Source organism: Gadus chalcogrammus, chromosome 15 (assembly GCF_026213295.1).
Source record: "Gadus chalcogrammus isolate NIFS_2021 chromosome 15, NIFS_Gcha_1.0, whole genome shotgun sequence".
NCBI lineage: Eukaryota > Metazoa > Chordata > Actinopteri > Gadiformes > Gadidae > Gadus > Gadus chalcogrammus.
In genome coordinates this window covers 6,465,913-6,493,412 of record NC_079426.1, presented here as the reverse complement: position 1 = coordinate 6,493,412, position 27,500 = coordinate 6,465,913, and the positions used below count along the sequence as shown (strand labels likewise).

General features: G+C 48.7%; 1 protein-coding gene across 1 annotated transcript in view; it reads left to right on the top strand.

Moving 5' to 3' along the window:
* Nucleotides 1-27,500, top strand: part of LOC130404941 (cadherin-23-like) — a 131,503-nt gene that overhangs the window by 70,344 nt on the left and 33,659 nt on the right. The window contains exons 9-13 of the mRNA XM_056609890.1: nucleotides 385-463; nucleotides 14,739-14,851; nucleotides 17,835-18,023; nucleotides 22,869-23,018; nucleotides 24,637-24,795. Coding sequence (XP_056465865.1) covers nucleotides 385-463; nucleotides 14,739-14,851; nucleotides 17,835-18,023; nucleotides 22,869-23,018; nucleotides 24,637-24,795 — 690 coding nt within the window. The remainder of the gene's footprint in view (nucleotides 1-384; nucleotides 464-14,738; nucleotides 14,852-17,834; nucleotides 18,024-22,868; nucleotides 23,019-24,636; nucleotides 24,796-27,500) is intronic.

The window sequence follows — 27,500 nt, the reverse complement described above, 5'->3', positions numbered from 1 at the left end:
TACTGACCGTGTGTGTGTGTGTGTGTGTGTGTATGGGTGTGCGCGTGTTTGTATGGGTGTGTGATCATTACTCACCATTTGTGTGTGTGTGTGTGTGTGTGTGTGTGTGTGTGTGTGTGTGTGTGTGTGTGTGTGTGTGTGTGTGTGTGTGTGTGTGTGTGTGTGTGTGTGTGTGTGTGTGTGTGTGTGTGTGTTTGAGTGTGCGTGCACATTACTGATCACGCACTTGCGTATCTGAACGGGCGTTTGTGTGTGTGTGTTTTCTGCTTGTACATAACTGAACAGGGGAGTTGTGTTTGTGTGTGTGCGTTACTGACCATGTGTGTGTGTGTTCATGCACTTTATTGAATGTGTGTGTGTGTGTGTGTGTTGTTGTGTCTGCAGGGCTACGAGGTGCGGAAGATAAGAGCCATTGACCAGGATCTGGGACGCCCGCGTGGGATTGGCTACACCATCATCTCAGGTCCGTGGCACATAATCAATCCGACATCAGCCGCCGCACCGGAGAGTCAATCGCTGCTTATCATAATCCCTCAGCCATAATAGACAAGCCTCATCAAAGACCAGCGATCAATGGCTGCTGGGGCGGCCACGTGCTCCACAGAGCAGTTCATCATCACCAACAGGTCGGGCCCTCCGGGTCGCTATGGGCATACTCACGGCAGGGGGTCTAGACTCTAGACTTCCCAACCTCCTCCAAGCCTCTTCCCTATCATGAGGAGTCTGGAGTCTAGAGTCTGGAGTACTCTTCCTAAACTCTGCCCTATCATGAGGAGTCTAGACTTTAGTCTTTAGACTTTGGACTCGAGAGTCTAAAATCTAGACAAACCTCTTCCCTATCGTAAGGAGTCTTGAGTCTATTATAAAGTCTAGACTTTAGACTAGAGTCTAGAGTCTACACTTTAGACTCTAGTCTAGAGTCTAGAATTTAGAGTCCTCTTCCTAAACTCTGCCATATCATGAGGAGTCTTGAGTCTAGACAAACCTCTTCCCTATGACTATGACTCCTAGACTCCTATGAGGAGTTTAGAGTCTAGTCTAGAGTTTCGACTTTAGGCTCTAGAGCAGTGGTTTTCAAACTGTGGGGCGCGCCCCCCCTGGGGGGCGCCAGAGTTCTTCAGGGGGGGCGCGACGTGAGAAAAAAATAAACCCGAAAATAAACCTGAAAGTCGATGATTCAAATCATCAGTCGTACTTCAACTGTAGAAGTAACATAACTAAATCAATTTTCAACCGTTTATCTTCGTGCAAACCATTTAACATATCTACACACTTGTATCTTCAATAATATTTAAACAGAATTTCGATATCATTTAAAATTTCTTCAGAATCATAGTTTTAGTTTCATACCGCTTCGTTTTCAGCTGTTTTCATTGAAGACGTCAGCCCATTCTGATACACCTACTTCTAGACATCGTAACTCATTCATTTTTCAACCGTTTACCATCGTTCAAACCATTAAACAAATCTACACACTTGTATCTTCAATACTAGCTAAACAGAATTTTTATAGCATCGTTTTCAGTTGCTTATAATAATTGAGGTCACCATAGCAACGCCGGTAAACAAACCCCGCCGAATAGTCGAATCTCTGGACTGAAAAGGCAGATCTGATTCGACTCTGAAAATTCAGAGTCGGGGACCCTGAATGAATCTGTGTAAACTGGCAGTTTACACAGATTAAGATGTTCAAATTTATTTAAAAAAGGTTAAGCTAAAACATGCTTAGATAAAGTTGTTAAATTGTGTTAAGAAATATGTTTAAAACGCATGTTGTAATGTTTCAGAAATATGTTTAAAATATGTTTCAAAAAAATGTTTCAAATGTTTTAAAATTATGATCAGAGATGTTTAAAATGTGTAAAATAATTAAGATAGCTTTCAAAACACAGGTATTTAGAACTTTTTTTTTTGGGGAGGGGGGGGGGGGGGGGGCTCAGCTGAAAAAAATTCTCTGAGGGGGGGCTCACTCTCTCGCACTTTGAAAACCCCTGCTCTAGAGTCTACACTCCTTGATAGGGAAGAGGTTGTCAGAGCAGGACATACGTATTCACTGAAAGTTGGGGTGTTTTGTTTGTCCGCTCATCACTGTGTTCTTGACCTCCACAATGGTGGCGGTGGAAATAATTATATATGTAAATACTTCAGTCCCAGCAAGGCAAATAAGATAAATATGATATGTTGCTGATTTGTTTATGGTGGCAGCCGAGGTTTAGGTGTTTGAGTTTGTATTGAGCTCGGTAGAGTTTCTGTATTTGATCGGTGAGACACTTTCATCTACAACAATTCCCAGGTGAAATTTAAATGCATATAGAAGTCTCATGAGATTAAACTTTTGCAATCTCTGTGTTGATATTGATTGTAAAAAGTACATAGCGAGTGGTATATTCTATATTTTTCTATTACAGAGCAGGACAACAAACCAGCCAGTTGGCCCAGGAAACCTGTGAACAAATATATATTCCCCTGGTTTGTGTTTGTTTGCTTTCTTCAATATAAAAGTCTTCAAGATAGGAGCTGCGGTGTGTCTGGTTTGCCAATCTCCAGTCTCCAAAGCACACCTCCCCCACCCCCCTCCATGACACCAGTGCATTATGGTAAAAAAAAAACATAGCATCCCTGTGACGCCATTTTGATATTGTTTCACCACAATCAGCGGTTTCTCGGCTCGTCCGATGAACGACGGCTCCTCCAGAGGGGCTGCCGTCTGGCTCTGGACAATGATCTGTGCAGCGAGCTGGGGCCGCCTCACAGAACAAAACACCAGGCTCAGCTCAGCTCAGGCCGCTCAGCTCTCTTCCAGTGCCAGGCCCTTTAAAGGCTCCTGCGGGCTCCTGCGGGCCCCTGCGGAGCCCAAGATGGCCGGGCCCGGCGGGAGAGCGCCGCCCCCGGGCTCCGAGAGGCTCCCTCTCTCCGATAGGGCCTGACGGGCTGCGATAAGCCTGTCGCGCCGCAGGGTTCACCTGAGTGATGGAGATGTTCCTCGTTCAACCATCTGCTGAGTCACTGCCTAGCCTCGGTGCTCTGTGTTGGAATGCAGCCCGCCCCCGACCGACCAGCCGCTCTGCGTGGGGAGGGTTGGATCTCGACGGTGCTCCGGTGCCAAGGGGGGGGGCGTTAAAGTGTTGGTGTGTCACAGTGCTACCGTGGATACTTGCCGTTGTGGGTGCTGCTACGGGTTTGTGTGAACGTCTGCAGTTTACAGAGCACTATTGGGGTGTGTGTGTGTGTGTGTGGGTGTGTCTGTGTGTGTGTGCGTCTGTCTGTCTGTGGGTCTGTCTGTGGATCTGTGTGTCTTTCTGTCTGTCTGTTTGCTTGCGTGTGTGGGAGCGGGTGCGCGTGTGGATGCAGAGGTCATGTCTGTGTGTAAACTTGACCTTCCCCATACACTGTGTATTAAACGTATATCCCTAATAATAGTGCTTGTTCCGTCGATCAGCTCTACCCTCCGCTACGTCACAACGCCAGACACCTTGGTACAGCCCGCTTAGGGCACACCCACCACATGAGATGGTACGGCCCGCTCCGGGCAAACCCACCACATGACTTGGTACGGCCCGCTCAGAGCTTGCGCAGCAACACGGCCTGTTTGTTGTGTTTGTTGCCAAAGTGGAAGTGCTAACCTCCAGAGGAGAGGAGCATTAAAAACTCATTAATTAGGTGGTGCGTCGCACCCTCAGTCATGGTGAAATCAAGAGTTATGGCGGCGTGCTAAGCTGTTATGGAGATGGAGTCTGTAGGCCTGATAAAATCATTATAAGTCTGATGGATAATGAAATGTGAAGGATGATGTGGTGCCAGGCAAAGAAGGTTGGAGACACAGGACGTGGGTTGAAGGCTTTTGGTGCGTGTGCGTGCGAGAGTGTGTGTGTGGGGGGGGGGGGGGGGGGGGGGGGGGGGGTGCGCGTGTGTGTGCGTGCGCTTGTCCTGTCGTTAATGTTAATTTTCTGGATGTGAGCCATTGCGTTTGTGTTCATGTCTTTGTGCACATCTATATGCATGTCTGTGTGCCCTTCTATGTGCACATTTGTGTGTATGTCTGTGTGCACATCCATGCGCACGCCTGGCTGTGTACTTCCGCGGGGGCGCGCTTGTTTTTTGCAGCGGCGTCGCTCGGCCGACCCTCCTCCACGGTGTCCTCAGAGGGCGCGACTCAGTCCTGCGGGACTCGTCTCATTAGCTCGGTAATTAACGATAAACGAGGTTTTAATTGCGCTGAAGATTTATGCTAATGACGGAAGCGACTCGAGATGGGGATCGCCGCCGTCGCCTCGTCCAATGGGAAGGGACGCGGGCTGCGGCGATGGCGATGCGAGCGGGAGATAGCGCCGAGCCGCTGATCGCGTGGCTGCTGTTGTGTTGCCGTTGTGTTGTTGTGTCGTTGTGTCCCGCCGCTCTCATCAGCATCCGATGGCTCATCTCCGCATTATCGTCTTACTGGTGGCTGGCTCCTTCCCAAGGAGAAAGGACCATTCCGGCCCCTCTTCGCCGTGACACGCGGACGCTCTGCATCAAAACAAACTCGGCTTCAAAAGGGGAAGGCTCGCTCTTTCTCTATGGGGCGAGTTTTGTGTTGGCCTCTGATGAATTGCTTTAATCGTTTGGTTTTACTATTAAGAAAGTTTCTTTTATGGAGATTTCTGATCAACTGTTGAGCTTGTCCAATCAACATCGCTTCCCTATAAGGACCTCTTAAAAACAGATTTAGCCACTGGCATGCCCCTCTGCATGCAATACATCTAAAAGCTGGAGGCTAACTTGCTTTTAGCTTCCTACACGCCAAATTTGTGTGTTTGTGTCTTGGTAAGCTGGGGAAAGTGGTTCAAAGGCGTTTATTGGTTTTACGATGTACATCTTTTAAAGACCTAAAGGCAGTCAATAATCCCCTCAGGGAACAGCTTCAAAATGATTAAATTTTTACTGTAAATAATCTCAAAGATCCGGTCACATTTGCATATCTCAGTGATAAAATGCGGATTGTAGTTACATTCATTTAATTTGTATTGACATTTAAAAACAAAAGTACCATACAAATACAGTATATGTACTGTTGGCACTCTTATGCCAAGTAAAGTCTATTCAAGAAGGTCCGATGTGCACAATAACAATTCAATTAAAGAGGAGAACAGGCCCGAGGCTATGGGATGACCATTGGTCCATTAGGAAGATAGGCAGGTGAACAGAGGACTGTCTGTCCAGGTATCTAGTTAATACTGGAGCAGCGCTACTAGGGAATCAAATATCTGCCTGCTCACTGCTGTTGCATCAGTTGCTATGGCTCCAGTCGCAATCATGAATATAAAATGACCTCAGCAGTTCTATTTTTTTCCATCAGCGATATCACTGTAAATGTTTGTTTGTTTGTGTGTGTGTGTCTTTGTTAGTGTGTCTGTGTGTGTGTTTGTGTGTGTGTGTATGTGTGTGACTTTGTTAGTGATTTATTTGTGTGTGTGTATGTGTCTTTGTTACTGTTTTTTTGTGTTTGTGTGTGTGTGTGTGTGCATGCGTACATAGGATCGTGCGCACATGCGTGTGTGTTTATCTTTGTGTGCGTGTGCGCATTCGCATGTGTGTGTGTGTGTGTGTGTGTGTGTGTGTGTGTGTATAAGACCAGCGGCAACAGCAAGGGGCAGAGAGAAAGAAAGAAAGTTAGAGTTGCTCAATACATCCTCCACAATATTTGGTTCTGAAGACATTGGCTCTGAAAACATCTGTGCTAATGACGGTTTGGAGATATAGAGGGCAAACATCCAACTGTGCGTCTTATTCCAACACGAGCGACGCAGGCATTATCTTGATGACTGGAATAAAATTACACAGTGATTTGCAAGTCAAAAATATCCTCGATAAAGTCTTCACATTGCCCAATCACTTTCAAACAGGGCTTTTAGAATGTGAATGTACTTTACGGTAACAACATGAACCATAGATATGGACTGTTGTGTGCATTGGATCCATAACAACAAGCCCTCTGTTAGCAGTAGACGTGGCCATGTCCAGGGTCTGTTGTGTGCTGTGTTTTAACGACAGTGGGAGGGTCTTTATGCGAAGGGCTGTCCTGCAACAAGACACAAGAGCATCAGGATCTGTGCCAAGCTGTTCCCATTCGTCTCTTGTTCATCTCTGTTTCGTCTTGCATGCTATCTGTGATCGTGAGACACGCACGCACACACCGACGTGCACAACTTATCCCATACTTACCCCAGCCCCACCACCAACACCACCTTGCATCCACCCAAACGTCCCTCCTCTCCATACCTCTCAAGACCCCCCCAAACATCGCCGCCGTGTGTGTTTTGAATTTGCACCAGGCTAAGCAGAATAGCAGAGGGAGACGATATGAGCCGATGATAGTTTTCATTTATCTTCCTCTTCCTGGGAGGGAGAGAAAAACATAAGTCCTGTCCCCAGGCAGGGGAGGGCGTGAGAGGGGCTGCATCTCTCAGTGGTCCGACCCGGTCCTGAATCACATCGACCCCCTCTGACCCCCAGAGGGAGGACCACACGGTACCAGCCCGACCACCAACCCTCCAGACCAGGGCGGGGTTCTGCGGCCAGCACGCACGCACGCACGCACGTACGCACGCAAGCACGCACACACACACACACACACACCTCCACCCCGTTCCGGACGAGTGGTTCTGTGAGGGACGAGTGGGCCTTGTCCCGCTGTCCTCCCCAACACACAGGTCAGACGTGACGCCGGCCACACCATGTCCCGCATGAGCACACCGATGAGTAGGAAATGGAGATTATAACCTCTCTCTCACCCGCAGACACACACACACACACACACACACACACATACATAGGCATGCTCCCCATGCCATCTCTGCACGTATCTCTATCGCTGTGTGTGTGGCCACTTCACATTGCTCCCTCTCATTCCCCGGTAGCCGACTGCTCTGTATCTGCAGGGGCCGGCTGTGATACGGACGAGGCTTATAGCTTTGATTCTCTTGGCAGAGTGTCCCAGTGAAAGCCAGGGCTCTCTCTGGGCTCTTTTCAATAAGTCAGTCTGAGGCTCATCCCCTGAACACACACACACACACACACACACACACACACACACACACACACACACACACACACACACACACACACACACACACACACACACACACACCTTCACCTATAATCTGTGCAGGAATCCCGATAATGTGCAGGAGTGGCTCGATCCTCTTTGTCCCGTCGGATAACACGGCCATGCATCACTCAACCGGACACTGTGTCGTTTGTCTGTCTCTCCCGTGTTTACGAGTGTTCCCGCTATGGTACACTACTGGAGTTAATTTACGTTTCACTTCTGTAGACAATGAAAAGACTGCTTCACGATAGTTTTTATATCTCGTGATTTTCACAATAGGGTCGACTGTTTTTCTGCATCAAAGGATTATTCCTTTGGATAATTTTACAACCGAAACTCTTTCATTTTCATATTATTCTCATTTATTCATGAAATTTTTACCTCCTATTTTTCTTTAGAGTACTGTAACTTCTAAACAACGTTTCTTGCCACTTGTAGTCGCATGGAAATCTGAATTGTTTGTCTGTGTGTCAAGAGTAAGACCCAACAAGTAGGGGATGACAGAGTAAATCCGATCCACAATACAGACAGGAGAGAGGGAGGTAGAGAGAGGGGGAGAGAGAGGGATACTGTAGGGCATCCACACACACTCACTCAACACGAGAGCACCTCAATGTGAACAGTTGACACCTTGAGCCGACAGATCAGTCGATTGCTCAGAGTTTGATTATATACCCTGAGAGCTGGTGGGTGTGGAGCAAGAGTTTTTCTGTGACCTGTGTGACAATGCCTTGAGATGTCTCAATGCAAGGTGACTCGTTTGGTCCACGTGTATCATCTGGGTCACTGTTGTGTGGCATGGAACACTGTGGTACTATTATTTTTGCAGTGGACTGCAGAACGGAGAGATATGATATTTATTCTTTGCATTGGCATTCTGTCCTAGTACTTATATCTTTGGTTCTTTGTATTTGGTTGTTTGTCTTGGTAATCTGATGCTTTTTGGGTCCTTTGTATATGGTAGTCTGTCTTGTTATTTGGAAGTTATTCTTGGTAATTGGTATTTGGTTCTTTCTCTTGGTTCTTGATATTAGGGAAGTTATTCCTCGTACGTGATATTTGAAGGTTATTCCTACAAGATATCTAGTTATTGAACGGCGAACTAGAGCCTCATTTTGAATCCAGATATTTGCCCTTCAAGATCCCGGAGAAAACTTTTATTAAAAAGTGGTTAATTCCATATTCATGAAATTCAGCTCGTCTCCAGATGACACTCTGGGGGAGGTGCATTATCGCTGATCACCGCAGCCCCAAACACTCACAAAACACACACACACACACACTCACACACACACACACTAGCTGTCACCCAGACGCACACAGACGGACACAATCACTCCAGTCGCAGGTGCCGTGAAGCGCACGTGTGCACCCGCATGCGTGCGCTAACGAATCTCTGTGTGACACAAAACCGCGGCGGCGGTGCCACACTTTTGAGGACAATATCTAAAAGCTCACCCTCATCACCGGCTGGTGGGCGTAATCCCCCCAAAAGTGACACTAATTTGTGTACATTTAGCATAGCGCACGAAAAGCTTCGCCCCGAGACTTTTCTTCCCGGGAAGTGGCCGTGCGCCACCGCTCATCACTGAGAGCGTTCCAGCACCCCCACAGCGTTGTCAGAAAACTGGAGGGAAACAGTTGCCACGAGCTTAGTCATGGTGATCACACTCGGGACAACTTGGGCTCGGACGTCTTAAAAGCTCATGGGAGAAAGGGAGGGAAAGAGAGGGAGGGAGGGAGAGAGGGAGGGTGAGAGAGGGAGGGTGAGAGAGGGAGGGAGAGAGAGGGATAGGGAGAGAGGGAAGAGGAAGAAAGAGAGCCGGAGAGGGGTGAGAGAGAACAGGAGAGAGAGATCACACTTGGGACAACTTTGGTTCAGACGTCCTAAAAGCTCAAGGCCGCGAGAGGAACAGAGAGAGGGACGGAGAGAGTGAATGGGGGAGAGAGATGGGAAGAGAGGGGGAGAGAGGGAGAGAGGGAGCGAGAGAGAGAGAGAGAGAGAGAGAGAGAGAGAGAGAGAGAGAGAGAGAGAGAGAGAGAGAGAGAGAGAGAGAGAGAGAGAGAGAGAGAGAGATCACACTCGAGACAACTTTGGTTCAGACGTCCTAAGCTCACGACAGCAAGGGGAACAGAGAGAGGGAGAAGGAGGGAGAGGAAGAGAGAGAGAGAGAGAGAGAGAGAGAGAGAGAGAGAGAGAGAGAGAGAGAGAGAGAGAGTGAGAGAGAGAGAGAGAGAGAGAGAGAGAGAGAGAGAGAGAGAGAGAGAGAGAGAGAGAGAGAGAGAGAGAGAGAGTCCTAAAAGCTCAAGGCCGCGAGAGGAACAGAGAGAGGGAGGGAGAGAGTGAATGGGGGAGAGAGATGGGAAGAGAGGGGAAGAGAGAGAGAGAGAGAGGGAGAGAGAGGGAGAGAGAGAAAGAGAGATCACACTCGAGACAACTTTGGTTCAGACGTCCTAAGCTCACGGCAGCAAGGGGAACAGAGAGAGGGAGAAGGAGGGAGAGGAAGAGAGAGATGGAGAGAGAGTAAGAGAGAGGGAGACAGAGGGAGAGGGAGATATAGAGAGAGGGAGGAAGAGAAAGAGAGAGAGTAAGGGAAAGAGAGAATGAATGAGAGGGAGAGAGGCAGAGGGAGAGAGAAGGAATGAGAGAGAGGGAGTCACGGATCAAGATAGTCGATCCGTGTGTGCTGCAACTTGATTGAGATGCACACCTTCTCCTCCCTGTTCTCGCTGAACTACCTCCAAAAGAAGCAAAACACACCCTCATCCAAACAAGAACAACACACCCTCATCCAAACAAGAACAACACACCCTCATCCAAACAAGCACATCACACTCATCTCTGTTCCGCTTTCCAACTCTGAGCTCTCGTTTGACGCAGCTCTTGCCCTCATCTCCTTTCCTTGCCCACTCTCTCTCTGTGACGTGCTTTCCTTCGGCAGCTCTCTGCAAGCGGTCAGAAGAATGCCATAGCAGACTCTAACGTACGTCGGTAATAACCACTTCATCCTTCTTCATCACTAACCGATTCAAATACGCCTATGAATAGGAATGGGAAATTACATTACGAACGAAAGTCATTATGCTTCGTACCTTTTGTTCGGAATAATACAATCTAATGGCACTTTTAATTTAGAGGGCTGCTGTCTTGTTACCAAAGACTATGTAATTACACTTATTTCATATATGCTATCGCGGGATGGTTATGGCCGAATGGTGTGCGTGCGTGTGAGAGCATGCCCGTGCATCTCCATGAATGTGTATGCGAGCCGCTCGCATTTCCTCTAGTCATCAAAACAGTTTTCTCATTTTCCAGTCCACTTCTGTCAGTAATGCAGGGGCTGGACCAATCGTCTAGAGTCTCGCATAATTAATGTCGCCTTGCACTCAAACACACCCTCCTACATGCATGTGTATGTGTAAGGTGTGTGTGTGTGTGTGTGTGTGTGTGTGTGTGTGTGTGTGTGTGTGTGTGTGTGTGTGTGTGGGTGTGTGTGTGTGTGTGTGTGGGTGTGTGTCTGTGGGTGTGGCTGCTAGTTTGCGTCTGCGCATGCCTGGCACTCAAACACACACTCCCACAAGCATGTGCGTGTGTTTGTGTAGGCTGTGTGAGTGTGTGTCTGCACGAGTGCCTGCTTGTGTGTCTGTGTGTGTGACTACATGTGTGTTTGCGTGTGTGTCTGTATGCGTCTGCTAATGTGTCTTTGTGTGTGTCTTTGTGTGTGTCTGCGTGTGCATTGCACTCAAAAACACCCCCCCCCACGTGCATGTACGTGTGCGTGTGTATGTAATGTCTGTTTCTGCGTGTGCACGCGTGCGGGCGGGGTTGTGTGCGTATGTCTGCGCGTGCGCCTGCATGTGTGTGCGACTGTGCGTGTGCGTGCGGGCGAGCGGGGGGGTGTGTGTGCGTGCGTGCGGGCGAGCGGGGGTGTGTGTGTCTGCGTGTGTATGCGTGTTGCTGTTGGCGGGCGGGCGGGGGTGTGTGTCACAGCTCCCCCCCCCCTGGGGGTCTAATCACAGTGTAGCGGCAGGAGACCGTTCTCTATCAGCAATTAGATTAGAAATATATTTCCCCTCAATGGGCCCCTGAAGTCGCTCTCTATCAGTTTAGCCTGTCTCCCGGGCCCCTGCAGACCGAGGGGCCGGGGGCCTGGGGCCTCATCCACGGGCCCTGAAGCGATGAATCAAAGCGTTTCGTTTCCCTGACGCTGCAGACGCTGCGGCCGTAGCCAGCCACTGGTTCAAAGAGCGTCGGTTCACAACGTCACATGTCATGCATTTAACTATGTGTGCATGTGTTTGTGTGTGTGTGTGTGTTTGTGTGTGTGTGTATGTGTGCACTTGTGCATGTGTGTGTGTGTGTGTGTGTGTGTGTGTGTGTGCGTATGTCTTTACGCTTGTGCGTGTGTGTGTGTGTGTGTGTTTTTGTGTGTGTGTGTGTGTGTGTGTGTGTGTGTGTGTGTGTGTGTGTGTGTGTGTGTTTGAGCTTGTGCCTGTGTGTGTGTCTGTGCGTGTGTGTGTGTGTGTGTGTGTGTGTGTGTGTGTGTGTGTGCGTGTGCGTGCGTGCGTGCACGAGTGCGTGCTTGTGCAAATGTGTGTGCATGAGTGCTTGTGCACATGTGTGCGCTTGTGTGTGTATTTGTGTGTGACGAGAGAGTGAGATACATGGATTTGTCTTTACACATTTCCCCCCGCTGCCTCTGGTTTCCAGGCCGGGTGCCAGGCATGCAGACGCGATGAGTGTGTTGGATTAGATTAGCATTCTGGCCAGGCCACCTCATCTGACAGCTCATTTGAAGGCATGAGGTCGTCACCGAGCGGGCTCTAATATGGTGGGCGCAGCCTATATTCCGCCCCCCCTTCACACCCAATAGAAAGTGCAAAAGTGCAAGAGCCTCCTTATTCACCATCTGATGGGTAGGCAACAACATGGCTGCACCCAGAGGTTAATAACGCCCAATATCCCCGATGCACCCCGACCACTGAGGTTCCTCTGGATTACTGCGCTGATGACAACCTATCAGCGCTACAAGTATTATTTGTTTTTCTTTTTTCTTTTAAAGTGAAGGTTTTCCTTCCCCCCCGTTTCCTGAACAGGAAACAATCTTGCCGCTGTCAACAGACCAAACGTGAGCTGCTATTGATCGGACGCGTGCAGCGGGTCTCCCATGTTTCCCCCTCGCTGCCACATGTTTCCCAGAGTGTCGGACATCCGGTAAACACCAAAAAACCCTGCTCGGTATTCCCAGACACACGCTGTCGCCCGTTTCCCCGACCTGCCTACCATGAAGCTGGATATAAGCAGCGGAGTCGCTCCTCTCCCGCCTCCCACTCTCTATCTCCCACCTCTGGCCTCCATCCAGACTAATTACCCAAGGACATTGCTCTCTCTCTCTCTCCGGGCTCGGCTCCCCATTCTCCCCCCTACTGTACAGCCGGCTACTGGCCAATAATAGAGATCAGAGATTAGGCAGTAGAGAGCGTGGGCACGGGTTAATCTGTTGACCCCGGGCCATTCTGCAGTGTAAACGCACCATCGTGTCCCCCCCGTCCCCCCGCCTCCCTTCTCCCCTTCCTCACCCCTATCTCACCGCAATGGACTCCTCGGTCAGGTACAGACTGCGTGAGGTCGACTGCGGCTCAGAGCTGTGATTGTGGCGTGGACAGTGCACATATATATCATATCTATACTGTATATGAAATAAAGAATTGATGGCCGAAACTGGGGAGCATCAATCCATCTCTGGACATAGAGCTGAATATACAATTCATTTCAGCCGATACATATATACTGGTTTATACTGTATATATATATATATATATATGTGGACATATTTATATTTAATATTTTCTGCTGAGCATGCACATAGCCTGGTCCCGCTGCCTCGTAAAAGGACTTCCATCCGTTCCATATGGCGGCGTGCGGGCCAGACGCCATGCTGACAGCTGTTAAGAGCCGCGGGAACTTGAAATTGAATGAGGCGTCGGGAGTCTTCCCTGTTTAAGTGGCCCTCTCATCCAGCCCTGCGTCCACTCTGTTGTTTGCCTCCCGCTGAAAGGTGTTTGCGGCGATAGCATCATGGGAGCGCTGAATTATCTCACCGCGCCGACGCCGCACGAGAGAAGGGCTGCGTCTGACCGCAGGGCGTGCTCTCACCACGGTGGGGGTGTGGGTGTGTGTGTGTGTGTGTGTGTGTGTGTGTGTGTGTGTGTGTGTGTGTGTGTGTGTGTGTGTGTGTGTGTGTGTGTGTGTGTGTGTGTGTGTGTGTGTGTGTGTGAGTGTATGTCTGTGTGCGTCCTTGCGTGTGTGGGTGCGTCTGCGCCTGCGTGTGCGTATGTGTGCGTGCGTGCCTTTGTCTGTAATGTGTTTGTGTGTGTGAGTGTATGCGTGTGTGTCATTGTGTGTGTGTGTGTCGTGCGTACGTGTGTGCATGACCGGGTGTGTGTCTTTGTGTGCGTGCCTGTGTGCGTGTGTGTTTGCAGTGGAAATTAGTTGTCATGTTTGATTTGGAACAACAGAGACGGGCGTTGATGACATTGAAGCAAGGGAAAGGGAGAGAGAGCGAGAGACGGAGAGCTGCTAAATATTTCCCTGAATTTGACAAGTGAGAGAATGGCAGGAGAAGAGCTTGGCTGATTAAATAACAAGACAGAGTATTAACATTAGTGAGTATCAACATGGCTGCGTTCCCTGTGGTTTGTGTCGTTACTTACCGCCCCTCTGAATGTATCGCAGGATTATTAGCAGCAGCCTGCAAATCGCATTGAAGGCCAGGACAGCACTAATGGGCTTGTTTTACCCTGATTGTGCTCTAACTCTTTTATGCAGCACACTTGTAAAGAGCAACTCGAAGAATGAACACTAACTTTGTGTTGTTAATTGGAGATTAAAAGGCATATTTAATAGTTTACCTGGTGATATTTCGGTCCTCTCAAACTCTAAACTTTAAAAACTCATATTTGCTAATTGGATTTTTCTTATGGTTGTGTAGAAGGGCTCACAGTGTGGGAAAGTACACTAGTGACCAAGGGAAGGCTGGTGTGAAGGGGTGGCTGGAGAGTTAGTGTACACCCTGTCACTCTGTCATACCCTGACACACACACACATTAAACAGTGTGTCTCCAGGCCTCCAGTATGGTGTAATCCACCACCCCGTTCCATTATTCATGTGGCCAGCAAACTTATATTTCCAGTGTTCTTTGTTGCTTTTTGTCTCGACACTCTTGTCTGTCTATATCTGTCCGTCTGTCTGTATCGAGGAGAATCTCTCTCTCTCTCTCTCTCTCTCTCTCTCTCTCTCTCTCTCTCTCTCTCTCGCTCTTGCTCTCGCCTTCTCTCTCGCTCTTGCTCTCGCTCTTGCTCTCGGTCTCTCTCTCTCTCTCTTCCTCTCTCTCTATCTTTCTCTGTCTCTCTGTCTCTTTCTCTCTCTATGTAACTCACAATTAACTAAGGTGAGTAACCATTAATCAATGTAGGTGAATGCGGTCATGAGCATTATTATATGGCATTATATATCCCATAATAAGGTTAGGGTGAACCCTCACCCTAAACCTATTAAGGTATTTCCGGTCAAAAACACTGCATCAAAAAGTAATCTTTCTCTCTGTCTCCCTCCCCCCACCTGCTCCATATGTCTTCCCCTCTACCCAGGTAACACCAACAGCATGTTCGCCCTGGACTACATCAGTGGCTCGCTGACTGTCAACGGCCAGCTGGACCGAGAGAACCCGCTCTACTCAGCGGGATTCACCATCACCGTCAGGGTGAGCTACCGCTGGGGTGGGGTGGAGGTGGAGGAGGTGGAGGAGGAGGAGGAGGAGGAGGAGGAGGAGGAGGTGGTGGTGGTGGTGGTGAAGGAGGTGGTGCTGGAGGAGGTGACGGGGATTTGATGGTAGTAGTAGTGGTGGTGGTGGTTGTGGTGGAGGAGGTGGTGGTGGTGATGGTGGTGGTAGTGGTTGTGGTGGAGGAGGTGGTGGTGGTGGTTGAGAAGATGGGGGTATCATGGTGGTGGTGGTGGTGTTAGAGGAGGAGATGGGGGTGTCATGGTGGTGGTGGTGGTGGTAGAGGAGGATATGGGGGTGGTGTTGGTGGAGGTGTTGATGGTGTTGGTGGTGCAGGAGAGTTGGGGAGGGGGTCACAGCCTGGAGGAACGATTGAAGTCAGCTCCTCCTCCGGATCACAGAGGAGCTTTCATGTGATACCGACCTGGAATCACTGCTTCATCCTAAAGATTCTCCCAGATTACTGTGTGCAGTGCAGCGATGCCTCGGCCAAACCACACTTCAAACGTTAACGTGCAAACCACCAATAGTAACCCTTCAGTCAGTGAGCGTTGCGGAGGCACAATGCATATCTCCGTAGCGCTGAAGAACGAAACCTTCTCCCGTAACGCTCTTCCCAGAGCCTCATGCTTAGGGAACAGGGCCAGCCAGGAGACTTAGCCTGGTGAGGACACGGATCAACCCCTCGGATTTAGAGTCTCAGGTTTCTTCAGGGTTCCTTTCCTTGAGTTCCCTACCTCACGCCGCAGCCGGTCCGAGTCCCGCTCATCCCTCTATCCTTTACTGATCCCAGGTCGTTCTCCCCGGCCCACTTACCAGGGACGACCCGGCCTCTCACCCCCATGGCTTGAGCATTGGAGGAAGGAAGTGCATGTGGAATAGCCTTCTTTTTCCGGATCCTCCGAGCTATTTGCGATCAAAGTGATCAGTTCTGCCGGGTTCCAGGGAAACCTGTGAAGCACCAAACGTTCCCAGAGGGGAAATTGCTCCCAGCCGGTGAGTGATTCTTTAAATTCACGGTGACGAGCTAATGGTTCAGTCAGCCGCTGTCCAGCAACGGCCATGAGTGGAACCAGGTTTTTTTTTATGTCTAAATGTAATGAAAAAGAGATTCCATCGGTTTTCAGACGAAAATACACTTCTGTTTCTCAGATTGAAATCAATGACTTCAAAGACTAAAAAGTAAAATTAGCCGAGTGCTGATAACAAAAAAATAAACGAAAGCCCCCCCACAAATGTATTTATAAGATATGGATTTTCTTTTTTTGTACCCTAAGTTTCCCTCACCTTTTCTGCTTGTGCTTTCTGATGCTGTTGTGCGGCTATCGATTCAGAGAGCACTGGTAATACAACTAATTTCTCAACTTCAGGCAGCTTATATATCGCCGGGCGTCTGGAGGTCTGGGGTCAAACGATTCAGCGGCGGAGGGGGCAACAAAGGCTAAACTAGCCTTGATTACCCCCACCCGGACCCCACCCTGTTCTGCTGCCCACGCCTAATTCTATTGCCTCTTACATCCCCTGGATCCACAATGGAGCATAGAGCCGTCCGTCTCGAGAGTGGCTCAGAGGGAGAATTGCCTTGCTGGAGCTCGGCAGCCCGGCTTCTGTGCAGGCAGGCAGAAAGATGTGCAGAGGATTGTAATTGCAACGTGTGAATAGGACACTTTTCTCTTAAATCCCGTTTGGTGTGTGTGTACCTCAGTGTATGTGCCTACAAGTATGTGTGCCTGGGTCTGTACCTGTGTGTGTGTGTGTGTGTGTGTGTGTGTGTGTGTGTGTGTGTGTGTGTGTGTGTGTGTGTGTGTGTGTGTGTGTGTGTGTGTGTGTGTGTGTGTGTGTGTGTTTGGACCAGTGTGTGTATGTGTCGGTGTCGGTGTATGTGTCTGTACCTCTGTGTGTCTGTGTGTGTGTGTGTGTGTGTGTGTGTGTGTGTGTGTGTGTGTGTGTGTGTGTGTGTGTGTGTGTGTGTGTGTGTGTGTGTGTGTGTGTGTGTGTGTGTGTGTGTGTGTGTGTGTGAACCTGGGTTTGTGTGGTGTTTAGCTGTGTTTGTGTACCTGGGTGTGTGTAGCTGTGTGTTTCTGTACCTGTAGGTGTGTGTGTAAGTGTACCTGGGTTTGTGTACCTGTTTGTTTCTGTACGTGTGTGTGTGTGTGTGTGTGTGTGTGTGTGTGTGTGTGTGTGTGTGTGTGTGTGTGTGTGTGTGTGTGTGTGTGTGTGTGTGTGTGTGTGTGTGTGTGTGTGCTGGCCTCCACTTGGCCTCTTCCTATGATTGCCGGGCGTCCATCAGAGCCCCTTTGATCCAATAAATGAACAGCTGTAAATACCTGACTGAGATTACACACTACTACCACCGCCACAAATGGCCCCTTCAGCACCCTGGCCTACACATCATCATCCCTCTCTCTCGTCTGTCACTCACCCTCTGCTTTTATTAGCACTGTCTCTTTCCATTCAACTTGGACTGCCTGTATCTGTTTCTGTATCTGTTTCTGTATCTGTATCTGTATCTGTATCGCTCTCTCTCTCTCTCTCTATCTGTCTGACTCTAATTCTCTTTTCGCTGTCATTTCGAAACTTTCATTAGCAGATATGTTTGTCAAATCCAATGTCTTCAGAACCAAAAATTGGGTGTATTTACTGAGCACCCATGTCTCTCTGAGTCTCTGTGTTGTTGTCGTTCTCTCTCTCCCTTTATCTATTTGTCCATCTTTGTTTGCCTCTGTCCCTCTCTATCTCCCTCTCTCTCTCTCTCTCTCTCTCTCTCTCTCTCTCTCTCTCTCTCTCTCTCTCTCTCTCTCTCTCTCTCTCTCTCTCTCTCTCTCTCTCTGTCTCTCTCCCTCCACATCTCTGTTTCTCTGTGTGTGGTTGCCTCTCTCTCTCTCTCTCTCTCTCTCTCTCTCTCTCTCGCGCGCTCTCGCTCTCTCTCTCTCTCTCTCTCCCTCCCGCTCTATCTCTCCCCCAGGGGACAGAGCTGAATGACGACCGCACCCCCTCGGACGCCATGGTGATGACCACCTTCACCATTCTGCTGATCGACCGGAACGACAACGCCCCCACCTTCAACAGCTCAGAGTACCGCGTGCGCATCACCGAGCTGGCCCAGGTGGGCTTCGCCCTGCCCCTCTTCATCCAGGCGGAGGACAAGGACGAGGTGGGACCCCCGCTGTAGACTGCGCACAGCATGTGTGGCTGTGTGGGATGGCGGGACTGGGGGGGGGGCGTGTGTGTGTGTAGTGTGTGTCTATCTGTTTCTGTAGGGGTGTGTGTGGCTAAATGTATGTCTAGGGGTGTATTTGTGACTGTTCGGGTGGTGTGTGTCTATTTGGGGCAGGGGGTGTTTGTGTCTCTGTGTAGGTGTGTCTGTTTGGGTGGTGGTGTGTGTGTGTTTGGGGGGGGTTGGGGGGGGGGGGTGGGTGAGGGTGATGCTGAATGTGTTTGGGGTGTGTTTGGGGGCGGGGGATTGACTGTGTGCGGGGAGGTGTGTGTGGGGGAGGGTTTGACTTTGTGCGGGGAGGTGTGTGTGTGTTTTCTGACGCTAGAGAACATCTCAAGACCAACAGTGTAACATCCATTGTCTTCCACCTTTTATCAAGCATTGTCCAGACGCTTAACCAAGACACACAAACTGCCACACAAACACACACACACACACACACACATACACCAACCAACACAATCTCCCTCATTTCGCCTCTTCCCGTTCGGCCTCCTCCTCCTCCTCACAATTTAATTTGGGTTGGAAAAGACGTGGAGGGGGAATTAAATTATAGCTAACGAGAAAAATCAATCACCTGGTTTGGAGATAAGCTGAGAGCTTGTCAGAGCTGATGGTTTCTGGCCCCGCCACCATCAGCGTGGCACTTGACAGATAAGTGCGAGTGGCGTGGACGGAGAGAAAGATGGAGGCGGAGGGAAGGCAGGAGGCGACGCACCCACAGGAGAGAGACACGCGCAAAGGGAAGAGAGATGATGAGTGTGTCTGCGTGTGTCTGTGTTTACACTCCATAACTAATGGGAGGGAGCGCAGAGCCCAGGCTGCCTTGTACGGTACACAGGTGGAGGGAAGGAGGCGCAGGAGTCAGAAGATGTTTAAGGTGGAGCTGAGCGATGGGTCCGTGTCTTATTGATGAGGGTGTGAGGGGGGATGGTTGTTGTGTGTGTGTGTGTGTGTGTGTGTGTGTGTGTGTGTGTGTGTGTGTGTGTGTGTGTGTGTGTGTGTGTGTGTGTGTGTGTGTGTGTGTGTGTGTGTGTGTGTGTGTGTGAGAGTCAGTGATTGAGTGAGAGGCAGAGAGAAACCAACAGGTATTATCAGAGACGCCATTGTTTTTGTTTCTTTTATAACGAAATCACAAAAATGTGTTGCATTGAATTGACATCACGTGACTTTGTGGTTTGATGACATCGCTTGTCACATTCCCTCCCTTGCGGTCGATGACAGTTACAGTCTAGAAGCCTTTGTGCTGAATATGCTATCGGCCATGTTGTTCCCCCTTTAACTAGCTCCTCTCACATCCAAGCGTTTAAGTACGATTTCCTTTGATAAACGGCACCGTTTCATATCGATGACTTAAGGAGTGGGGGGTGTGGGGGGAGTCATTCAGTCTCACATCGGCAGAGGAAGTGTAAGTAGCAGCTAGCATGATTGCCCCCTCTGTAACTTGCCAACAAGAATAGCACACACACACACGAGCAGGGAGAGGAGTAGGGCTTTCTGATCGAAACGCACAATGTTCTCTCCAGCTCGGGACTCCGTGGAGAAAATAGTGATTATTTTGTTCTTAAAGGGGTTGTATTAGGCCAACAGCTGTGAGTGTGATTAGCCGTTTAAAGGCTTTTGAAAATCTACCTTTTTCCTGTGTTTTAGTGACATCACAAGTGGGTGTGTCCACCTAGATGCATGACTTGTAACGGCTGATCAAACACACCCTGTAATTTAAACCTAACTGCGCCATTTCAAATCCTAGACGACATCTCACCTTCTGAAGGTCGGATGAGGACCTTCTCATGGGGATGAACCAAGGCTCGTTAGTGCTGAGCGGAACTTTACCTGGACGGTTTTGGAACTGGTCCTTTTCATCAGTCTGCCCCCCCCCCCCCCCCTAAATGCCAAGAATGGCTTGTCATTCTGTTTTCTGTACTCTAGCATGGGAGCCTCACATTTATGTCAGTAAATGTGAAATCCTCCATCCTACTATCTTATTAGCAATCTCCAGAAACCTGCTCATCCCTCCTTTGCTCTTTCACTACTCTCCTCCTCTACCTCCTTTGCGCACCATTGTATCACATGAAGTCCTATCCGGGGGTCCCAAAAAAAAAAACAGCACATCGCCCCAACGTCCATCCATCTCCACAGTCTCCCGGCCGAGTCTTTAGCGCTTCCACAGTCCTCCAGCCGTCCCCTATACATGACATGAGCCTCTGGTCGCCTGACACAGAACCCGGCCCCCGCTCCACACTCCCCCCACGGCAGGCTGACTGCATGACTGCAGCTGAACATTTGGTGTGGCTGCCCCCACCTTCTGGAGCCCTCCCCCCCTGTGGAGAGCTGCAATGCCGGGTCTATTAAACCCTGAAAAAAGAGAGCTGGAGAAGAGCTATTACTCCGGCCAGGCCTATGGTCTTAGCGCTGAACTTCCGCCCAATTGTAACTTTTCGTTTCCTTTCTTTCTTTTTTTCTTTCTTCCGTTTACTCGGTTTTCTCGTCTGGCTGTTTAGTGCCTCTGGAACACATAAAGGCCCCTCTAAATTCAAGTTATCTTTTTTATTATTATTATTATTGACCCATAAAGGAATACAATTTTTTTTTCACAGCAAAAAAACAAATAATGTCCTATGTATGAAAGGGGTTAAGAGGCAAATATGGAGCTTCCTCTCTGGTGCTACTGGAGCATTTGTAGTCATTTGAATTAATCTGTAAAAATGAGATACAGATTATGCATAACCAAATGATAATATCAAATGTCAAATAATAGCCAATGTCAAAAGGAGTATGCCTCTTTCTAGGCCTTTCCTGGTATTTTGACCACCAAAAGTAATCATAATCAGTGATTCCCGTAGATTCCTCGGACAATCTCCCTTTATATCTCCCTTCTTAATGGAACCTCAACTTAATAACTCCTTTTTGAGGTTTTTTGGCTTTGCTTTTATTTGTTTTTATTTTCCAACACCAACTTATCTATGTTGGTGTTGGAACGTCTTCAGTGGCATTCACACTTCACTAAACCCCCCTCTCTCTCGGTGTCAGCCTTCACAGGCAGAGCCTCCTCAGACTAGGACTAAGTGCTGGTCGCCCCTCCCTTTCTCTCTCTCTCTGAGCCAAGAAGTGAGTGTGAGAGAGAGAGAGAGGGGGAGAGAGAGAGAGCGAGAGCAAGAGAGAGAGAGAGAGAGAGAGAGAGAGAGCGAGAGCAAGAGAGAGAGAGAGAGAGAGAGACCATCTCTGCACAGCCTCGCCCCGCCGACTGAAAAAAAAGGAATCAACGTGCAGCAGCACAGAAGTGTCTCGGCGAAAAACTTTGTGGCAGTCTGCCTCTGACAGCGGGCTTTTATTGGAGGGTTTCTGAAGGCAGAAACAAATAGATGGGCAATTACGTTCACGGGTAGTTGGAGGTGTCATCCCTGCATATTGGACGCGCTTTTTGAATGGGAGTCATCACCCACAATCGTTCTCCCGGTGGCGGTGAAAAACAAAAACAAGGAGGCCATTTCAAACCTCCGCCATAATGCCAATCAAGCCAGCCACTTGTCGCCCTGCGCGGCCTCCGTGGCGCCCAGAGATTGGTCTACTCAGGAGCGGGCTCCCTTCAGCCGGCCGCGTAGCGAGGGCTGGGGAGGACGAGAAGGGACTCCGCGCCGAAGGAGAAGGGCTACTGCTAGTGTGTACTGCCTTTCGGAGGGTGTGGCGTCCTTCTGACCGTGTGCGGTGACCTGGCTTTTGACCCCCACAGCCGGGTTCCGATGCGAGGGATGGGGTTGACTTGACGATGGTAGGGTAGGGCTGGAACGCGAGGGCGCTAGCCATGCGAAGTGATGCTACATTAGTGGTATGCAGAGTTGCTCTTTCTTTGTGAGCTGAATTGTTATCACCCCTGCTAAGCGATGTGAAAGAATACCTAGAAACTAAGCTAATCCCACCTTTGTTTGGCTGAACATGCTGTTGTGTTCAGACTCCAGGATCTCCTCCTTCCCTGAAAAAGAAGACTCAAAGCAAACGTTTACTGTACTCCAGTTGTCTCTCTGTCGAGTGCCATTTCCCTGGTTGATCGACGTGTATGGAGTGAAGCATTGACACATCTTAATTAGTTTAGCTAACATTTGGGCATTGCTGATGGGGTAGTTAAGCGCTTGTGTGTGTGTTTGTGTGTGATTGTGTGTAGTTTGTGTGTAGTGTTATTGGCTCCTTTCCTGATAAATTTCGACCTCTGACCTCCCCGGCTGGGAGAGATGGAGATAGAGGATACGACAGCAGGAGCCTCTGGCGAGAGAGAGAGAGAGAGAGAGAGAGAGAGAGAGAGAGAGAGAGAGAGAGAGAGAGAGAGAGAGAGAGAGAGAGAGAGAGAGAGAGAGAGAGAGAGAGAGAGAGAGAGAGAGAGAGAGAGAGAGAGAGAGAGAGAGAGAACCAGAGATGTGGAGGGAGAGAGACAGAGAGAGAGAGAGAGAGAGAGAGAGAGAGAGAGAGAGAGAGAGAGAGAGAGAGACACAGAGAACCAGAGATGTGGAGGGAGAGAGACAGAGAGAGAGAGAGAGCACCAAGGCAAGTAAACCTTGCGATTGACAGAGATAGGAGCCCTTGCAGAGCTAATGCTGAATACCGCTGTACATTCAACAGGTGGTCACGTCAACGCATACATGAAAGCCAGTCCCATCTCTCCCATCCATACACTAATGAACTCCCTCACCTGTCTCTCTCACACATAACAGCCAGTCTCACATCGACCCCATCCGTACGTTAACGCACTAACTCACCTGTCTGAGTCCGTGTCTCTGTGTGCTCCTGCAGGGGGTGAACAGCATGTTCCAGGTGGTCCTCACGGGGAACAACTCGGACCACTTCACCATCTCGCCCACGGCGGTGCAGGGACGGGCAGACATCCGCGTGCGCGTGGCCGTGCCTTTGGACTACGAGAAACTCCGCCGCTACAGCTTCTCCGTGAGTTCAGCTCTGAACGAGAGTGCTGGGGTTATGCTTATTATTCAAGTGCCGTGGGGACCCCCCAATCGGGGTCCCCTGGTATGCTTATGGGGCCCAAGGAGACGGCTGATGTGAGCTAGAGCTATTTCCTGATCCATTTTCGCAAACCATTTTATTTATTGTTTTATTTTTTCCCTCAATTGGTCCAAGAGAACTTTTATCTTGAAGGTATCATTAACTGCTGTCAGTTGATGAGTGGCTTCCTGTAATTGTTTTCAACAAATGAAACTTTCTCCTCCTTTTAGGTTGCACATCTCTCCGATTTATTGTTTGAGGAATGCCCTGAACACCTCTAGTCTAAAGAATAAAAACAAAAAAATGCATGCAATGTAATTTGCGTTGTTTTCCGTCGTCCAATGAGGTGAATAGAGAGGCAGGCTTTCTGTTGTCTTGAGGACAACAAGTGTAAACAGCATGGAGGAGAAAACTAGTGCTAGTGCCCTCAGCTTGTCCATATGCAGATGTTTAGATAAATAATAAATGTTTAAATAGATGTTAAAAAGGCGGGTAGACTAAGAACAGAAGATCAGACTTTTCTTTGTAGATCTAACAGAAATGTAATGCGTGTAATGAAACCTCCGTTGCTAGTAACATCCACGACTTACGTCCCGACATGTGGCGTAATGAAGGAAAGAACCAGTTTATTCACTGGCTGTTTATTGGGCTCAGAACTATTATTTGTCTTCTTCTGATACACAAACATGGCAGAGCTAATGCCGCTACATCCCTATCCATCAATCTGGGTCTCTGTCAACATCCGGACTGGTGTGTGTGGAGACCACAGTCCAACACCAAGGATTGGAACTTCATTATATCTATCTTCTCCAGCGAGTTTTGTTTATTTGTTTGGACACAGGACTATTTGTTTGGACGGCAGAATCACATTTTCTCCGCACCACGTTCCTGTTTGAACTGTGAAATTGAAACTTTGTCAGCTCACTTTAACCCACTTGTTTACAGAATCAGATGGTTGGTCCTTCTCAAGATCACAGAATTAAGGAAGAAAGTCTGCAAATGTCTAGATGGACACTGAAACATAGATATATCACATGCATTAGATTCAATCCTTAATGACAGCTTCAGGGCATACATCGCTGAGAAAAAAAAGCGTGCAACTTGCCGTCATTACACTGTGAAAATGTCAAAATGGACCCCTGATACATAGACATATTACATCTAAAACACAATCAATGCGTTTCAATCGGCAGCGACAGCTACTTGACACACAACACGCTTAACATTAGCGCGCCTTAGCCAAAAAAGCGTGCAACATGTCTGACAAAAAGCTGCCTGTTTTGTTTGTCGGTTTACTGTGTAAATGTCACTACAGACACCTGAACAGACATATTATATCTAAAACAGAGTCAATGCCCTTGATCCATTCAGCAGACACAGCTGTGTCTTGCTGTCTTCCACAGTGCTGTCTACCGAAAAAGGGCACAAAAATCAGCAAGAAGCACATTTTGTCCGTCATTTGCACTGGGAAAATGTCAGTACGGACACCTGAAATGTAGTCATATCGTAACTAAAACATAACTATCATAGCCTTAACACCAGACATACCTCCTCTTCCCAGCTCTACGCCAACGAGTCCATGTCGGACCACGTGGGCTTCGCCCGCATCTTCATCGACCTCATCAACGAGAACGACAACCGGCCCATCTTCAGCCAACCCGTGTACAACATCAGCCTGCCCGAGAACACGCCCACCGGCACGCCGCTGATCCGCATCCTGGTGAGTACCGCAGGGGGGGGTCCGTGCGGGCCCATATGAAAGGGGAGTATCAAACTGGGGATGAAGGGAAAGCATCCCTGACACTCGCACTCCCACACATGGTCATCATGGAACATGCTTTGAAACACGAGACCAGGATCAAGCGGGGCTGCCTGCTGTGATGTAAGCTTAATGAGGGTTTAGGCTATGGGAGGCTCCTGCACCTCATCAGAACATGAAAACAAACTCACTACATTTAAGTATACTTTCATCGTAATTTTTTGTTTCGTTCTGTAAGTACTTAAAAATGTAAGTACTTACATTTGAGTAAGTACTAAATACTTATTTAAATATATTCAGTGTAAATACTAAATATATATACTTAAATACTATATTTAATATATTTGTAAGTATTTATATTTAAATATGATTAAATACTTAAGTATTTAGGTATATTTTGCTGACCGGTTTAAATACATGACACACTGAGACAATGCACAGATGTTAAAAATCATGTTTGAAACGTTTCCAATTGCATAACTACAGACCAGCAAGGGCCAATCCCTGGTTGGCCTTGTTGCGATCAAACCCCCCCCCCATCAGGCCCTTAATGGGGGTCCAATCAGGACAATGCTTTAAGGGGGTTCTGACCTTGGTCCCGGTGTCCTTCGCCAACCTTGCCGGGGTTCTGCATTGTTCCTCTCCCCCCTCCCCCCCCCAACTGTATCTCATAAGTGAGCGTGATTATTCGTTCCCCATTCATTCCCGTGACAGAACATCCCCTGCCCCGCTGGATACAACAGCGAGGGAACACAAGGGAAAATCAATAGCGTTTATAGACTGGGCCGCACTGATGAAATGGAGATTGGGGCCCAATCTAGCAGCCAATAGGTCTGGCTGGGGCTGGCCCCCTCAAGCTCCACTGCACCGGGCGGCCTCCCCTAGAATCTTCTATCGCTGGGGGTGGGGGTTTGGGTGTGGTGGGGGGGGGGGGGGGGGAGAGCGACTGAGGTGGAAGTAAGAGGAGATGTGATGGTTCTCTCTGCCAGAGAATCGAACTGGCGGGAGATGACAGCGTGGGCCGGCTCTGACGGAGAAGAGGATGTTATTTTGCACTGACATGCGGGCCAGTGGCCAACACACACACACACACACACACACACACACACACACCTATACACACGCACACACACGCATACACACACACACACCTATACACAGACACACACACACTCACACACACACACACACACACCTATACACACGCACACACACACACACCTATACACAGACACACACACACTCACACACACGCACACCTATACAGACGTGCGCACCTCCACACAGTGAATCCACAAATCATTTCCAAACATATTGTTCTAGCCTTTAAATGTGTAGCTTAGAGCAAGCCGAACTCTAGCTGTGTGATGCAAAAACATAAAGAAGTAAAATCGCAGCACAGCAAATATAATAGAATGGAAAATGGCTGTAAATGTTTCATGGGCTAGTGAGATTCAAACCCGCTTGGTAACTGAATGTGGCATTTTTTGTATATTTGGAATTCAAAACCTTTACCCAAATGAAGCTAATGTTTCCAAATTTGTTAATAATAGTATACTCTGTTAGAAAATGGCACTGTTAGAATAAAGCAGTTATTCTAGCAAAAATAGCAAAAATGTGTTACCGACATGCTGATATAACAACAACACATTGCGACATGAGAAACAATGTTCCATACGTTACATTATCACATGTCAAAGTCTGTATATTAGGTATATTTTGACAGAAAATATAAAACAAGAGACGCAAACCATTAGAAAAAGGGTTCGGTGATGAAAACAATGAACAATCGGCCGAGTGCAAAACCACCCCTTAACTGACCCCCCCACTTACTCCCCGGTGTTGGTATGGTCCGTCATTCCTCTTCAGGTGGTTAAGTGGTTCATTCACTCCACTCTCTCCCCTTCTCCACCAACATGGAACGGGCTCCGTTCCGGTGAACGCTCCTAATTTGGGACCGTCCGGAGCATTCCGACCAAACATAATTGGTTTGGAACCCAGAAAGTTAGTGCCCAGCCGGAACCCAGAAATAGCAGGTTTTCCTTGACCTAAAGGGAGGCTGGGAAGAGCATGCTACTGTTTAGTCCTGGTATGCATTTTGCAATGCCAACTGATGATGATGATGCATCCTTGATCACAATGGTTCCGCTCAGAACTGGTGAGAACGCGAAACTGGTTCACTGATGGGAAAATGTACTGCATTTATACAACATATAAATGCACTTATCTATCCAGTGGCCACTCAAAACCCCTTTACAATATTGCCTAACATTTACCCATTCATGCACACATTCACACACCGACAGCGGTGTCAACCATGCAAGGCGGCAGCCAGCCCCCGCACCTCGACACTCGATTCCCGGCCAGGAGAAGCCGGGAATCGTACTAGTAACCTACCGGTTAGGTTACTAGACAACCTGCGCCACATGCTGCCCCTCAAGCCTTGGTTCCTAGATCCTGAAGTGAACCAGTTAATGAACCAGAGTTATGTTTGTGGGAAAGGGGCTGAGAGAAGTACCTTGAACCTGGTGGCATTTGCTCAAGAATAAACCAAGCCCATCCCAAAAGAACAATGCGCAATGTATCTCTTCCACTCCCTTCTCCTTTTGGTTTTCATCCTGCCTCTTCACACCGGTCTCATTACTGCGTGTGTCAGTCCTGTGAGT